Here is a 17,868-nt window from a genome sequence, read left to right on the forward strand (position 1 = left end):
CAGATGAAAGAAAGAACTAAATTCAATGAAGGATAGCAGATGAATGAAAATGAAGATGTGGTAGATTATATGACCTGTAAAATGTAATATGATTTCTCCATTTGTCTGTTTTCTGTACTAGTCTGTGAGCTCTTAAAGTGAGGAATTATGCCTCGGACAGTGACTATCAGAGTCTGATATATAGTAAGTACTTAAGTATTTAATGAATGAATAAATTACTGAGTTTCCATAATTTGAAAGTAAGTCTATATGGCACATTTTATAAAAACAAATCAATAGTTATTATTTTCTGATGATTAAACAAAACCTCCCCCAATAAAACATAGTCCTTATAGACAGCAAACAGGAAGCAAGGCTTCTTTTTTTTTAACAAAAGTTGGAAATTTCAAATTATAAATTTCATGATTCATCTCTAAGCTAAAAAAAAAAAAAAAAAAAAAGCAAATTACCTATTTGGCCAGCAATGACAGGAGGTCTAACAACTAAAAGTATCAGTTTATCAAGCAGAAGATGAAGAAATCGGACCACTGGTTCCAACTGTGATGAACTCAGTGCTGAAATACTGCTCTTCAATTCATTTTCTAAGTTATTTTCCATGATTCGCATGTCCCCAATTCTGACCGGGAACATGTGTTCATCCAGGGCATTGACGAGAGCAAAAAACTTGTCAAGATAAGGATCCTAAAACAAAAAATAAAAAAAAGTACCAAACAATTATAACTATAAACTTCCCAATCCTAAAGGACTTTGGACCACTGATATCTAACATTAATTGCTAATATAAAAAAATACATATAGGTATACCTAAGCATTTTTCCAATTAAAAACATCTATTCTAATTTGCTATTGTAAAATAGCTGCCTCCAATATTACTGAGTTACTCAAGAAATCTATTAGTACTAATGAAGGTTCTTCTCTTTTAGTTGAGTTGCCTTATTAATTTAGAGCTCAATTACTGTGGCAGGTATCTTAGTAGACTACCCGGGTCCATTATTAATGTATTGTCTCTCAGCTCCAAACTTACAACCTTTGTCATGCTGCATACTACGGAAATGGTTTCTTCACACTATAGTTCTCTTTTGTCAGCTGGCTTGAGGTCAGGCTCAGACAGTAGAGCACATGGGAGGCAGTCTGAAGGCTTGAGAAGTTAAAAGAGACTTTTATTCCTTGTTTGTTTTTCAGGTGGTGGCTAGGAGATGTGACTGCTGTAGCTCAGAGGTAAGGGATATGGGAAGAAGTGGTCACCATACTAGTGGTGGCTCTCATAATTCCATGGCAGCGACTCTCCACCAAGTTCCCCTGCATGGCGAAGTGTTTTTATAGCTGTAGCATCCTCTCCTCAGAGGTCTCTCAGCCTTCAGAAGGATCTTCCTCTAGGCTCCTTCCTCTAGGTTCCTTCTTTGGTACTTTCTGTTACTGTTATTATCACAGAATTTTCTTTTACTCCCATTTAGTAGTGAATCACCTTTAAATTAGCTAATAATTATTTATCTTAAAATTTCCACATTCTTATTATTGATGGATTTGTCTCCCAATTAAATTGACTGCTATTATTAAACCTATTTCTACAATGCTAACAGAACCAGTCTTATTTAAGCAGTAGAAGCTTACTCTCCTAGGCTTCTTTGTATCTAGAAACAACCATGTGCTATAGTTCTGACCAATGAGATTTAAGCAAGTCTACTGAACTATGGGAAGATTTACACTTACTTAACAATGAAAATAAACTTTAAGAAAAGGTAGCAATGCTGCACAGCTTTGCATTTAAAATTCTAATATAGTTCTACATGAATGTATTTAAAAGAATAAAGTCTACTGAATTCTAACTACATATTTAGTAAATTTCAAAGAATTACAAAAGTATGAAACATCACAAGAAAGATTTGTCTTTAATCAATCCTTTTAAAAAGGTTGTAATATTTGATCAATTTAGTTTTTATCCATTTTTTATATCATTGCAATATATTTCAGAGTTATAAGTATAAACATCACAAAAAGGCTTTATTGCTTTCAACTGATCCTTTATAATATTTGATCTATTTATTTTATCTAGTTTTCCAATTAATAAAATTTTTAATATTAGTCATCAGGACTATGAGTGCCAGGATGCTATGCAGTAGACAATTGCATTTTATTCTTCCCCTATATTGTATAGCTTCTGGACTAGATATAGAATATATTTTCCCCAAATCCTTTTATGTCACATAAGGACAACACATGAATCTGCATCCAGAAAAACAAACAGGAGTAAAAGAAAAATGTCCTGACAACTCTAAAAAATCTAACAACATATAGAAATAGAAGAAAAATCAGCATGAAAGAGGGTGTACTTGTATATTTAGAAAGACACAATGTGATATTAAGAATTCTATTAAAGGAAAGAATATGTACAATAGTATACTATAATGTCATTCTTTTTATCAACAAAGGAACAAGATATATAGGAAGCATAGGACACATCCACTAACATCAGAAAAGGAAAAATTCTACTGGAGCTACTATGTTATGGGGTCTCACGTGTAATGCTAAATAAACCTATAGATCGCCAAATATTTTTTTTTTTCCTAAACAAAGCATAGAGGTGCCGTGTCTTTTTATTTTCTCCTACCTCAATGTGCAGAAAAGGGTTAACACAGCAGGCTTAAGACTGTTATCTTATAAGCCTATTAAAGTTGATCTTCAGCTGGTGTCTGGGAACTTGGATTTCAGGCTGGCTCCCACTGATAGGGCATAGCTCACATGCCTAAAATATTCAAACAGTATGCTTTATGGTAAATACCTGCCTTCCTTTGGGAAGTCTAGACTTTTAGTACATTTTAGGCAGACTGCCTATATCATTGGCCCCCAGAAACAACCCTATAAGACCCTACTGTACTTCCCTGGCAGACAGCATTTCACAAATGTTGTTTCAACTTGCCAGTGTGACTTAGGCTTTGTTTCCTGGGATTTCTCTCAGGTACTTTTTTCCCTTTGTTGACTACTTTTCATCCTTTCACCAAAATAAATCAGCTATAAGTATCACTGTATGACTTACCTTGCAAGTCCTCCTAACAAATCACTGAACCTAAGGTGGTTTTGGGAAGCCCTCTAAACACCCCCTATTTTAAAAACTTGCCTCTTTTCACTCTACCTTTTCTCCCTAGAAAATCATATTCACCAATTTAATTTCAGCTATTACACTTATTCTATTACCTTCAACCCCAAACTCCCAAATAATTACAACTACCTTTAGAAAATTTCTATTTGAAGTGCACAGGTACTTCAACTAACAGGTTCAAAATTAAACTCATAATAGCTCCATAATTGCTCTCCTTTCTTTTAAAAAAAAATTAAATTCTTTTTAGATATCCATGATAGTCAAGTATATTTTGACATATAATTTATTCTAACTAGGATCCATTCTTGTGGCTGTACATGATGTTGAGTTTCAATTGCTCTCCTTTCATCTGCTCCCAAGTTTACTTTTCTTGTATTCTCAGTTAGGTTAAAAATTACCATCTATCTAGACTCTAAATTCTATGACATTCAAGGTTCTTCCTAATCTGTTATCAACCTGAACTTCTATCCTCATCTGTTATGATTTCCTATGCACTTAAATTACATTATCCTGGATTGCTTGCTGGTCCTTAAACCAGACTCCTTACTATCACTTTGCATGTTATGTGCTCATCTGAGTTGCCACTCTCCTTTTCTCAGTATGGTAAACTCTACCTACCAATGCAACATCTCAGTCCTTAGCAGAACAGACAACTCTTTCCTCTGTACTTGAAAGGATTTAGCCAAATTATCCATACCATTAGTACCATAGTACTAATTTTATTATATTATGATTATTTTTTCCACTTTCCCCTATTACACTGTAAGGTTCTTAAAGGGAAACCTCTTTGATAGGTAATATCTCTGACCTCATGGAGCTTACTTACCATATAATGGGGAAAAACAATAAATATGCGTGTGGAAGGGATATACAGAGAGAGTGCAAGAGAGTGAATATGCCACAGAGACACAGATATGCATATACTCAGTAGGAAGCACATGCTCAGCTGACACAGAGTGATGGGTTTGCTATGTCTAAATGAGTTACCGAAGAATGTAATCTTTCTGAGGTGAAAAGAAACTCTTTAAAACAGAAGTCAAATGAATGTCACGAGAAAAAGCATTCCAGTCAAAGACTATAAAATCTTAGAAAGGAACTCAGTATGTTCCAGAAAATGTGGATTTGGAGCAAATGATTCCTAAAAACTATTTCCATTTAAATAACTGACCTATGAGGAATAAAGTAAGTTGGACAATAGTTTTTCAACTCTATAACTATATCATGTACCTGAAACTTAGCAAAAGGATACTTAATTGTTCAAAATAAAGTCAGGGATATTTGATAAGCAAAATGTCTGCCTTTGTTAACAGTCAATGACATTTTGCTTATTCCTTTAAAAAACAAAATAACTTCTAAATATTTTCAACTGACATATATTCCTATAACTGATGGACAGATAAACTGGCATAAGTCTAAGATAATATGTTTAATTAGTTGAATAAAAGTTGACCACAATAGTTATTAAAATTCACTTACTTGTGTATGGATAGATGAAACGGCAAACAACTTCAACATTAAACACACCTTTGTGATTATCTACCCATTTCATGCCAGGTAGAGGAACCTGAAAGATCATATCACAGATGCTTTAAGAGTAGGTGATCAATCCAAGAAACAAACAAAAAATTATAATAACTCAATGAGAAAAAATACTGTGGAAATTTATCACCATAAATCAATTAAATACTTAAATTTCACTATTACAAAATTAGTAATTTCACAAAAGAATTAAAGGGCTCAAGGAGCAAAAACAGAAATACCCCAAATTTCTACCTTTTCAGAGACATCCCCTTATTTCATTCCAAGTCTTCATATCTACACATAAACCTTTCATAGTTAATATAAAACATTGTTTTAAAAGCTATTTCTCACATAATATACATTATGACTCTCACATGCATCAATAAATTCACATGATATCATTTTAATGGCTTATAACATTCCCTTTTCTTTATTTTCAGTATTCCTGTTGTGTTTTAAGTGAGCTTTAAAACATTCACAAGCAAAGGAACTCTTATTCTAAGGATTACAATTTTTTTTTCTGAAGTATTTCTAGGAATGTCAAATTATTTCATAAAAAATCATTTTTAAAAGCAAATATATAAATTCAATTCCTCTTGCTAAGTCCTGCTAAAATCCCCAAACATGATACATAAAATGAATGTAAAGACTCTGAAAAGTGCAGATGAGAATGAAGATGAGCTGGAAACCTAAGGATATAAGAAAGTACAAAGCAGTATTTCGTGGGTTTTATTTTTGCCTTACATATCCTCTAGAACTGAGTGCTAGAGAAAATGACAATTCAGAAGTGCCAAAAGACACACACAAGCAAAGCCCCAAGAAAAACCTGCTCTTCATAGCCCACAACAGCAATATTCCAGCCATCATAAGGGAACAAATCTTAGCCAACTCTCATCTCCATGAGCTGAGTGAGGGCCTAGGCTACAAGCAAGCTGTAAGGAGGTGCCCAAACCAACCAACACACTTGGCGTGGTATTCAGGAAGACAACATTTGGGATCCCATCCCCTTCCTTCCAATGATAACAAGTCCCCAAGCAACCATGGTATCAGTGGAGACCAAACAGAAAACAGTAATAAAGCACCCCCTCCCTCTCACAACAGGAGGTGTCTGCAGAGCCTAGCAAGGAGGCTGCAATTTCCCATCTCCACCCTCACAATGATCTCCCCAACCCAGTCCTGGTAGTAGTGGCCATTCCCTTCCTTAATACTAAAACAAAATATTTATACAAAATTTAGAGTCTCTCAATACCACCAAATGTCCATGATGCAAATTATGCATCATACCTAGGCTAGGAAAATCCTTGACCTAAATGAGAAAAGACAGTCATCAGACACCAATAATAAGATGACGCAGATGTTAGATAGATCATTAGTGACCAAGGTGTTTCCATCATTGTAATTTCAACAGAATTCAAAAAGAATGAATCCAATTTTTGATTTTTTGTATTTGTGATATTCAGGTAATGATATCACTAGACATTTTAATTTTCCAGAAAAATCACAAAAATGGATGAGCAGAAATACAGAGAGTTCATCAATTCACAAAAAGTCAACAGCACCTTGATCATTATGCAAGTTGTACACTACACCACCTTGGGAGTGTCATGCACATGAACTGCAATTCGTGGTCCTGCTTGAAAATAGTGCTTAGACGTTCAGAGAGGAACACAGATATTTAAGGAGGAAACAGGGTGAAAACTAAGGAGATGATGTATAACAAAGTCATGTAAAAAGTCACTTTTGACCCAGTATTAAGAAAAAAAATGATCAATAGAGTCAAATCATAAAGAAATAGTTCACTGGTTACAGAAATTAGTTTATCAGTCCTCAGCATGATTATGTCAAGCCTCAGATTTTAAGGCTAAAGAACTGTTGAAGTTAGAATCTATCAAAAGTCACCGACTCTTTAAAAGAATCAAAGAGTTCAACCTTAGCCAGGAAAGGAAATACAAACCACATTAAGCATTGTCTTATAAAAGTTGAATTTTTAAATAATTTCCCTCATTTAGTTTAATTTAAGCATTAAAAAATAAGAACATACATTTTTCTTTAAATCTAATAATAAAACTAAGAATATATTGCTTTATTAATATCATAACTAAAATCAAAGTTTTAACAATTAATCAAGTGGTTTATTTCATTTATCAATCAGCTACATTGGTATGTCTATAGTCAAATCCAATTACCACAATATTCTTTATATATCACTGTATTTAGCAGAGTAGCTAGAAGAAAACCCACAGGCCTCCCTTTAGAAAACTGACTTTGTATTTGCCAAATCAACTAACTAATAACAAATTCATAGCTTCCCCAAAAGCATATTTTCTTTTAAAAAAATTTCCTTTTAAATTACTGTGTCTGATAAAAGACCACATTTTTATATAACAAAGCCACAAGAAAAACCCTTCACTAGATTAGAAGATGGAAAGACCTCCCATGTTCTTGGATAGGCAGAATTAATACTGTTAAAATGGCCATACTACCAAAAGCTCTATACAGAGCTTGCCCACCAAAATTCCAATACATTCTTCACAGAATGTCACAAAAAAGGCATGAAATTCATATTGGAAAAATAAAAGACTCAAGAATAGCCAAAGCAATTCTTAGCAAGAAAAGAAAAGCATGAGACATCACAATACTAGACCTCAAATTATGCTACAAGATACAGTAACAAAAACAGCATGGTACTGTCACAAAACAGGCATGAAGATCTATAGAAGACATAGAGACAAACCCACATAAATACAGTTATTGGATACTAGACAAAGGTTTCAAAAACATATATTGGAGAAAATAGAGCCTTTTTAACAAATGGTCCTGGGAAAACTGGAAATCCAAAATTTAACCCCTATCTCCCAACCTGCACAATACTCAACTCAAAGTAGATCAAAGACCTAGGAATTAGGCCAGAAATCTTGTAACTGATAAAAGGAAATGTAGGCCCAACACTACCCAACATATCAGCTTGGGAACTGACTTCCTTAACAAGACTCCTAAAAGTGCAAGAAATAAAACAAAAAATCAGTAAGTGGGATGGCATCAAACTAAAAAGCTTCTTCACAGCAAAGGAAACAAGAGCATGAAGAGAGCCTACAGAATGGGAGAAAATCTTTGCCACCTGCTCCTCAGATAGAGCATAAATATGCAATTATATAAAGAACTCAAAAAAAAAAAAAAAAAAAAAAAAAAAAAAAACACACCAAAAAAACCCCAAATAACCCAATCAATATAGGGCAAAGGAATTAACAGACACTTCTCAAAAGAAGAAATCTAATGGTCACTAATTATGAAAAAATGTTCATATCTCTAGCAAGTAAAGAAATGCAAATTAAACTACTTTGAGATCTCATCTCCAGTCAGAATAGCACTTATCAAGAATACAAGCAACAATAAATGTTAGTGAGGATACGTGGAAAAAAGGTACACTCATATACTGCTGTGGGACAGCAAATTAGTTCAATGACATGGAAACCAGTATGGCAATTCCTCAAGAAACTTGGAATGGAATCACCATTGACCTAGGTTATCCTACTCCTAGGTTTATACCCAAGACTTAAAATCAGCATACTACAGTGACACAGTCACATCAATGTTTATAGTAGCTCAATTCACAATAGCTAAGCTATGGAGCCAACCTAGGTATCCTTCAACAGGTGAACAGATAAAGAAAATGTGGTATATATATACAATATTAGCCATAACGAAGAATAACTTCATGGTGTTTGTCACTAACGGATGGAACGGGAGACTATCATAACAGTCCCCAAAAAGTGAAAAGGTGAAATGCTTTCTGATATATGAGGAAGCTAATTCAAAACAAGGGGAGAGGAATAAAAAATAAATAAATAAAAGATGAGTGGAGTAGACAAAGGGGGAATGAAGGCAAAGGGAGGAAGGATGGGATGGAAAGGCAGTGGAGTGAATGTGACTATGGCTTATATATGAATATAGGGCACATGTCTTGTATATATGACCAAGACACTAATCAAAAAGAATTATAAGTAAAATAGCAGAAAGATCAGTAGACTAGAGGGACAGGAACAGTAGGGAGGGAGGTGGAAGGGAGAGGAGAAATACTGGGAACTGAATTAGAACAAATCATATTCCATGCTTTTATAATTGTGTGAAAATTAATCATATTGCCATGTATAACTATAAAGAGCCAATAATTTTTTTTAAAAAAGGAACTCCTCAAACGATTGTGGTATACAGCCAATTTGAGAATCACTATAATAAATGTACAATACTTTTCCTTGTTAAAAAAAAGGCTTCACTAAAGAAATTTCAAATGTAAAGTCAATGATAAATGATAGGAGAAATTTTAAAAGTAAAGAGATAAAGTAGTAGAGTTTCCTATTAAGACAGAATTATCATGGATGACTTCTCTGGAGACACGATATTTGAATGCATGTCTGAATGAAATGACAAATAGGCTTAGTGACAGGACACTGCAAATGGGACCGCAATGGCCTAAGATACAGATGAACTTTGTGTGTCTGAGGAACAAACCACAAAGGCCAGGTGATATGTGGTAAGGGCTGAGTAAGTGACAGAAAATGTTGAGAAATGAGAACTAAGCAATAGTTGTACTGCTCTTCTTTTTAAATAAAAATACAATTTGTTTATAAATGCTTTTTTTTTTCTTCCTCTCTATTTTTCTTTTGTCCATACTGGGGGAGACCAAACCCAGGATTTTTCACGCATAGACACGTGCTCTACACTAAGCTAATCTCCGAGCCCTTTTAATTTTGTTTTAAGACAGGAAGACAGGGTCTCACTAAGTTTTCAAGGCTGGCCCTGCAAATTTGCAATTCTCCTGTCTCAGCCTCCCACATAGCTTCAATTAAAGGTGTGAGCCACCAGGCCTTTTATGGTTGTATTTTGAAACAATGCATCAGGAGAATATATACAACGGCTATAGTTTAGATTAATGTTCAGCAACGAGTTAGTTGAAGTGATTAGAGACACTGGTAATCATCATGGAAAAGTTGTCTCCAAAGGCACTTTGGTTTTTGAACAGGGGCTGTTAATTCTTAATAGTTTTCTAGTGTTTTTATTTCAAGTCTTGAAAGTCACATATGCCATTCATCAAGGCAGCTAATATTTCTTGTATTGCATCTTGATAGCTACTTTATTTTCACTTACTTGATCCTCAATTACAAAAAGATATTAACAATTAACTCAAGGGAATCCAAGATGGTGGACTAGAGGGAGGCTGTATTCCTTGTTGCTCCATAACTCAGGTTTCAAGCAGAGAAAATAATGTTTCTCTGTGAGGCAGTCTTCACTGCCCCCAGATCCCCTGTTTTTTATCCCATTCATCTACCCGGATCATCTACCATCTGCCACCATATTGCCTGCTTTTTGAGTGCGGTTCACACACTGACTACCACCTATCATCCACCATTTGCCCATCTGCCTGCCTCTTGTGTGCCCACTGCCCACCTTTTACCTACTCATTGCCCACTGCCCAATGTCCACCCACCAATCGTCTACCAGTAGCCTGCAGACCACCACAGGCAACCAGTGAACTGCCTGCTGCCCATTGTTGCCTGCAAGTCTATTGTCATGGTACCCACAGGTTTGGTTACATGCAGCTGCCACCATTTTTGGACAACAGCCAGGACCTGCAGGTGAGATACTGGAAGCCTTTAGGGACACTAAAAAACAACAGGGTAGAATCTGTACTGCCTCAATTCCATACTGCTAGATGAGAAGACCCATAAGCAACATAAAAAAAAAAAAAAAAAAAAGGTAACAAAGTGCTTCAAATAAACCAAGATGTTCCAACAACAGAATACATAGACAACATAGCAGAAGAAATGTCAGAGATGAAGTTTAGAACATACGTAGTTAGATCTTCTAAATAAAGGATAGTATTGGAGAGAAAATACAGGAAGGGAAAGATCATTTCAATAAAGAGGCATAGATTACAAAAGGAATCAAGCAGAAATCCTCAAAATGAAAGAAACAATAAACCAAATTTAAAATTCAATGGAAACTATCACCAACAGACTAAACCACTTGGAAGACAAAATCTCAGACAATGAAGACAAAATATATACTCTAGAAAGTAAATCTGACCACACAGAGAAGATGGTAAGACACCATGAACAGAACTGCCCAGAAATATGGGGTAACATGAAAAACCAAATTTAAGATATATCAGAATAGACAAAAGCATGGAGATACAAACTAAAGGAATGCATAATCTTTTCAATGACATAATATCAGAAAACTTCCCAAATCTAAAGAATGAAATGGAAAATCAACTATAAGAGGCTTCAAATGTACAAAATTATAGCACACCCACACCAAGGCACATTATAATGAGAATGACTAATATACAGAATAAGGATAGAATTTTAAAGACTGTGAGAGAAAAAAATCAAATTACATATGGGGGGAAACCAATTTGGACCTCAGCTGATATATCAACCCACATCCTGAATGCCAGGAGGTCCTGAAATAACATATATCAAGCTCTGAAAGAAAATAAACGCCAAGAATTTTATATGCAGCAAAATTAAGCTTCAGATTTGAAGATAAAATAAAAATCTTCCATGATAAACAAAAGTTAAAAGAATTTACAACTCGAAAGTCTGCACTATAGAACATTTTCAGCAAAATATTCCATAAAGAGGAGATAAAAAAGTTTTTAAAAATGAAAATCAACAAAGGAAAGAACTACACTAAAGGAAAGGTCAATCAAAGGAGAACCTACGTCAGGTTAAAAAACAAAAATAAACCAAAATGCCTGGGAATATAAATCATATCTCACAATACCCTTGAAGGTTAAAGGCTAAAACTCATCAATCAAAAGAACACAGACAGGAAACAAGAAACAAACAAACAAGAAAAAAACAATCACAAATATACATGCCCCAAACAATGGAACATCCACTTACATCAAGCGAATCCTTCTCAATTTCAAGAATCGAAGAGACCACAATACAATAATACTGGGTGACTTTAACACACCTCTCTCACCACTGGCTAGATCGTCCAAACAAAAATGAAACAAAGAAATTATAGAACTAAATAATATAATCAATGATTTAGACTTCATGAACACATATAGAGTATTTCATCCCATCATCAAGCAAATACACTTTCTTCTCAGCAGTACATGGATCCTTCTCTAAAACAGACCATAAGTTATGCCACAAAGCAACTCTCAGGAAATACAAAAAAAAAAAAAGAAAGAAAAAAAGAAAAATAGAAATACTATCCTGCATTCTATCAGATCATAATGGAATAAAATTAGAAATCAACAATAAAATAAAACATACAAGCTACCCCAACACCTGTATGCTATTGAATGATGAATGGATAAGAGAAGATATCAGGAATGAAATTAAAAAATACTTAAGAGGTAAATGAGAACACCGATACAACATACCAAAATCTCTGGGGCATGAAAGTAGTACTAAGAGTGAAGTTTGTTGCATTGAGTGCATACATTAAAAGAATAAAAAGTCAACAAATAAATGACCTAACATAACATCTCAAAGTCCTAGAAAAAGAAGAAAAAATCAATACCAAAAGCAGCAGAAGACAGGAAATAGTTAAAATCAGAGTCGAAATCAATAAAACTGAAACAAAAGAAACAATTCAAAAAATTTAAAAAGTTGGTTCTTTGAAAAAATAAATAAAATCAATAAACACTTAGCCACACTAACAAAGAGAAAGGAAGAGAAAACTCAAATTACTAAAATTTGTGATGAAAAAGTATCATGATGGATATTCTGTACTGAAATACAGAAGATAATGAGAAACTATTTTGAAAACTGATACTCAAATAAAATAGAAAAACCTGAAGACATCAACAAATTTCTAGAGACATATGATCTACCCAAACTGAAGCAGGAAGACACACACAATTCAAACAGATCAATTTCAAGCAAAGAAATAGAAGATGCCATCAAAAGCCTACCAACCAAGAAAAGCCCAGGATCAGACGGATTTCCAGTTGAGTTCTACAATACCTTCAAAGAACAATTAAAACCAATACTCCTCATATTATTCCATGAAATTGAAAAGAAGGGAACCCTTCCAAACTCATTCGATGAGGCTAGTATCACCCTTATACCAAAACCAGACAAAGACATATCAAAGAAGAAAACTTCAGACCAATATCCCTCATGAACACACATGCAAAAATTCTCAATAAAATTCTGGCAAATCGCATACAAAATATATTAAAAAGATAGTGCACCATGATCAAGTGAGGTTCATCCCTGGAATGCAAGGTTTGTTCAACACACAGTAATTAATAAATGCAATACATCACATCAATAGACTTAAAGACAAGAATCATATGATTTTTCTCAATAGATGTAGAGAAAGCATCTGACAATATACAGCACCTCTTCATGTTCAAAACGCTAGAAAAACTAGGAATAATAGGAACATAACTCAACATTGTAAAAGCTATCTATGCTAAGCCCATGGCCAACGTCATTCTAAACGGAGAAAAACTAAAAGTATTCTCTCTAAAAACTGGAAGAAGACATGAATGGCCTCTTTCACAACTTCTATCCAACATCATCCTTGAAACCCTAGCCAGAGCAATCAGACAGACGAAAGAAATTAAAGGGATACAAACAGGAAAAGAACTCAAACTATCACTATTTGCCCATGGCATGATTCTATATTTAGAAGAACCAAAAAATTGCACCAGAAAACTTCTAGAACTCATAAAGGAATTCAGCAAAGTAGGATATAAAATCAACACCTATAAATCAAATGCATTTCTATACATAAGCAACAAATCCACTGCAAGAGAAATTAGGAAAACTACCCCGTTCACAATAGTCTTAACAAAAATAAAATACTTGGAAATAAATCTAACAAAATAGGTGAAAGACCTCTATAATGAAAACTACAGAACACTGAAGAAAGAAATTGAAGAAGACCTTAGAAGACAGAAAGGCCACTCATGCTATTAGATAGGTAGAATTAATATTGTCAAAATGGCCATACTACCAAAAGTGTTATACAGATTCGATGCAATTCTTATTAAAACCCCAATGACATTCTTCATACGAATAGAAAAATCAATCATGAAATTCATTTGTAAAAATAAGAGACCCAGAATAGCCAAAGAAATTCTTAGCAAGAAGAAGGAAGCAGGAGGCATCACATTACCAGAGCTTAAGCTATACTACGGAGCAATAGTAACACAAAAAGCTTGGTACTGGCACCAAAATAGACATGTAGACCAATGGTACAAAATAGAAGACACAGAGAAAAAACCCACATAAATACATTTATCTCATACTAATCAAAGGTGCCAAAAATATACATTGGAGAAAAGATAGCCTCTTCAACAAATGGTGCTAGGAAAACTGGAAATCCATATGCAACAAAATGAAGTTAAACCTCTATCTCTCACCCTGCACAAAAATCAACTCAAAATGGATTGAAGACTTAGGCACTAGAACAGAGACACCGTGCCTATAATAGAAGAAAAAGTAGGCCCAAATCTTCATCATGTTGTTTTAGGACCTAACTTCCTCAGGAGGACTCCTAAAGTGCAAGAAGTAAAATCAAGAATCAATAAATGGTATGGATTCAACTAAAAAGCTTCTTAGCAACAGAAACAATCCATAATTTGAAGAGAAAGCCTACAGAATGGGAAATAATCTTTATCACATGCACCTCAGATAGAGTATTAATCTCCAAGATAAATAAAGAACTCAAAAAACAGCACCAAAAAAACAAATAACCCAGTCAATAAATGGGATAAGGAACTGCACAGACACTTCACAGAAAAAGAAATAAATCAATCAACAAACATATCAAAAAATGTTCATCATCTCTTGCAATTAGAGAAATGCAAATCAAAACTGCTCTAAGAAAAGATAGCCTCTTCAACAAATGGTGCTGGGAAAAACTGGAAATCCATATGCAACAGAATGGAAACTAAATCCCTATCTCTCATCTGCTACAAAACTCAACTCAAAATGGATCAAGGACCTCGGAATCAGACCAGCACCCCTGCATCTTATAGAAAGAAAAAGTAGGTCCAAACCTTCAACTTGTTGCTTAGGATCAGACTTCCTTAACAGGACTCCCATAGCACAAGGAATAAAAGCTAGAATCAACCATGGGATAGAGTCAAACTAAAAAGCTTCTCTCAGCAAAGGTAACTATCAGTAATGTGAAGAGAGAGCCTACAGAGTGGGAGAAATTATCTTTGCCACTCATACTTCAGATAGAGCAACTAATTTCCTATGAATCTATAAATGAACTCAAAAACTCTACATCAAGAATACAAATAATCCATATCAACAAAATGGGCTAAGAAATGAACAGGGACACTTCACAGAAGATGTACCAGCAATCAACAGATATATGAAAAATGTTCAACATCTCTAGTAATAAGAGAAATGCAAATCAAAACTACCCTAACAGTATTTCATCTCACCCCAATGAGAATGGCGATTATCAAGAACACAAGCAACAATAGGTGTTGGCGGAGGATGTGGGGAAAAAGGTACACTCAATACATTTGCTGGTGGGGTTGCAAATTAGTGCAGCCAACTCTGGAAAGCAGTATGGAGGATTCTCCGAAAGCTTGGAATGGAACCACCCATTTGACCCAGCTATCCCACTCCTTGGCCTATATCCAAAGGACTTAAATCAGCATACTATAGAGATAAGCCACATCAATGTTCATAGCTGCTCAATATCACTATAGCCCAAATTGTGGACCTAACCTAGATGCCCTCATGTTGATGAATGGATGAAGAATACTGCATATATATACAAGGAATATTACTCCGCCATGAAGAATGATAAAATTATGGCATTTGCAGGCACAATGGATGAAACTGGAGGATATCATGCTAAGTGAGATAAGCCAATCTCTAACAAACTAAAGGACGAATGATCCTCGCTGGTAAGCGGATGAGGACATATAATGGGGTAGGAGGGGTTAGCGTTAGGGTTAGGGGTTAGGTTTAGGGTTAGGGATAAGGAGGGTGTAAGAATTGGCGACAGGAAGTGACCTGTATAGAGAGAAAAGAGGGGTAGGAGGGGTGGGGGGAAGGGAAAAAATAACAGAATGAATCAAACAACATTACCCTATGTAAATTTATGATTACACAAATGGTATGCCTCTATGCCATGTACAGAGAAACAACATGTATCCCATTTGTTTACAATAAAAATAAATAAATTAATTAATTAATTAAAAAAAAAGAAATGGTTACTTAAAAAAAAAAAACTGCTCTAAGATTTCATCTCACTCCAGTCAGAATGGCAATTATCAAAATACAAGCAATAGGCTGGGGATATAGCTCAGTTGGTAGAGTGCTAGAGGCCCTGGGTTCAATCCCCAGCACCACAAAAAAAAAAAAATACAAGCAATAGTAAGTGTTGGCGAGGATGTGGGGGGAAAGGTACACTCATACGTTGTTGGTAGGACTGCAGATTGGTGTAACTACTTTGGAAAGCAATATGGAGATTCCTGAGAAAACTTGGAATAGAACCACCATTTGACCCAGCTATCCCACTCCTCAGTTTATACTCAAAGAATATAAAATCAGCATACTACAGTGACATAGCCACATCAATATTTATAGCAGCTCAATTCATGATAGCAAAACTATGTAACCAATTTAGATGTCCTTCAACAGATAAATGGATAAAGAAAATGGAATATTACTCAGTCTTAAAGAAGAATGAAATTATGGCATTTGCAGGTAAATGGATGGAACTAGAGAATACCATGCTAAGTGAAATAAGCCAATCCCAGAAAACCAAAGGCCAAATGTTTTCTCTGATAAGTGGATGCTGATCCATAGTAGTAGGTGGGTAGGGAAAATGAAGGAACTTTGGATTGTACAGAGGGGAGTGAGGGGAAGGATGGGTTGGGTGGGGATGGGAAGGACAGTGGATTGAGATGAACGTTATTACCCTATACACATGTATGAAAAAATTTAAAACATACTAGAAGGAAATGTATCAAAGTCCTAAAAATATTAACCCTGGGAAAGATAAACAACTTGTTTTCTTTAGTCTTCTGAGTTTTTCATTTTATATCTTCTATTACTACAAACTCTGATAACATATTTTACATTATTTTAGTGAAAGAAGATGGGTAGATTACCCCAAGTGGTATACTCCCAAGATTCAGGGAAACTTCTGAATGAGACTAGGGAACTGTTCAAAAAAATAAAATATCCTTCCATTACCTGGATTAAAAACTTTTCTTTTTCTTTTTTAAGATAGTGTCTACCTATGTTTCCCAGACTGGTCTCAAAGACTCCTCCTGCCTCAGCCTCTGAGTACCTGAAATAAAGATTTGCACCTCCATACCCAAGTTGTTTGAATTCTAAAAGCTAATTTATGATAACTATAAACAAGAAAAACTAAAATTTTCCATGAATTACCATGTTTAGAACTTTTTCATCACCTCAAAAATAAATTTGGTACCAATGAGCAATCACTCCAATTTCCCGCAACCCCCTAACTCCTACCCCTAGGCAGGTGCTAATTCACTTTGTTCTACAAATTTGCCTATTCCATTTCACAGAAATGTGATGTATTCACAGAAATGGAATCATACAATATATTGTAGTCTTTCATGACTGACTTCTTAGCACATTTTCAAGATTGATTTACTGTAGCATATACCAGTATTTCATTCTTTTTTTTTTTAGTAGCTGAATAATAGACCATAGCATGAGTACACTGCATTAAAAAAAAAAAAAAGTTTTAATTCAAATCTGTTTTCTTTCCTCCAGTCTTTTAGTGAAATGTAAAATCTATTAAAAGAAACGTTCAAGCTGGGCATGGTGGAACAGACCTGTAATCCCCTCAAGAGGCCGAAGCAGAAGGAACACAAGTTCAAAGTCAGTTGCAGCAAAAGTGAGGTACTAAGCAACTCAGTGAGACCGTCTCTAAATAAAATACAAAATAGGGCTGGGGATCTGGCTCAGTGGTTGAGTAACCCTAAATTCAATCCCTGGTGTGCCCCCCCAAAAAAGAATGAATGAAAAAAATAAGAAAAGAAAAAGGAAGAAAAGGGCTGGGCATATGGTTGAATGGTTAAGCACCCTTGGGTTCAATTCCTGGTTCCAAAAAAGAAATAGAAAAAAAATAGTATTCATTTATTTAAAGAAGCTTCACACATTACAACTGAAAATCTTGCAAATTTATCTTTTGAGTTTACATTTTATACATAATCTTGGTTTTAAAATGAATATACTTATTTTTAAAAAGGACAAAAGCCTCCAAGT

General features: G+C 34.7%; 1 protein-coding gene across 1 annotated transcript in view; it reads right to left on the reverse strand.

The window, feature by feature from the left end:
* DOCK7 (dedicator of cytokinesis 7) overlaps positions 1 to 17,868 on the reverse strand; it is a 225,563-nt gene that overhangs the window by 99,310 nt on the left and 108,385 nt on the right. Inside the window, 3 exon segments of the mRNA XM_079103571.1 lie at positions 450 to 681; positions 4,574 to 4,597; positions 4,599 to 4,661. Coding sequence (XP_078959697.1) covers positions 450 to 681; positions 4,574 to 4,597; positions 4,599 to 4,661 — 319 coding nt within the window.

This window comes from Sciurus vulgaris (assembly GCF_902686455.1).
Source record: "Sciurus vulgaris genome assembly, chromosome: 1".
NCBI lineage: Eukaryota > Metazoa > Chordata > Mammalia > Rodentia > Sciuridae > Sciurus > Sciurus vulgaris.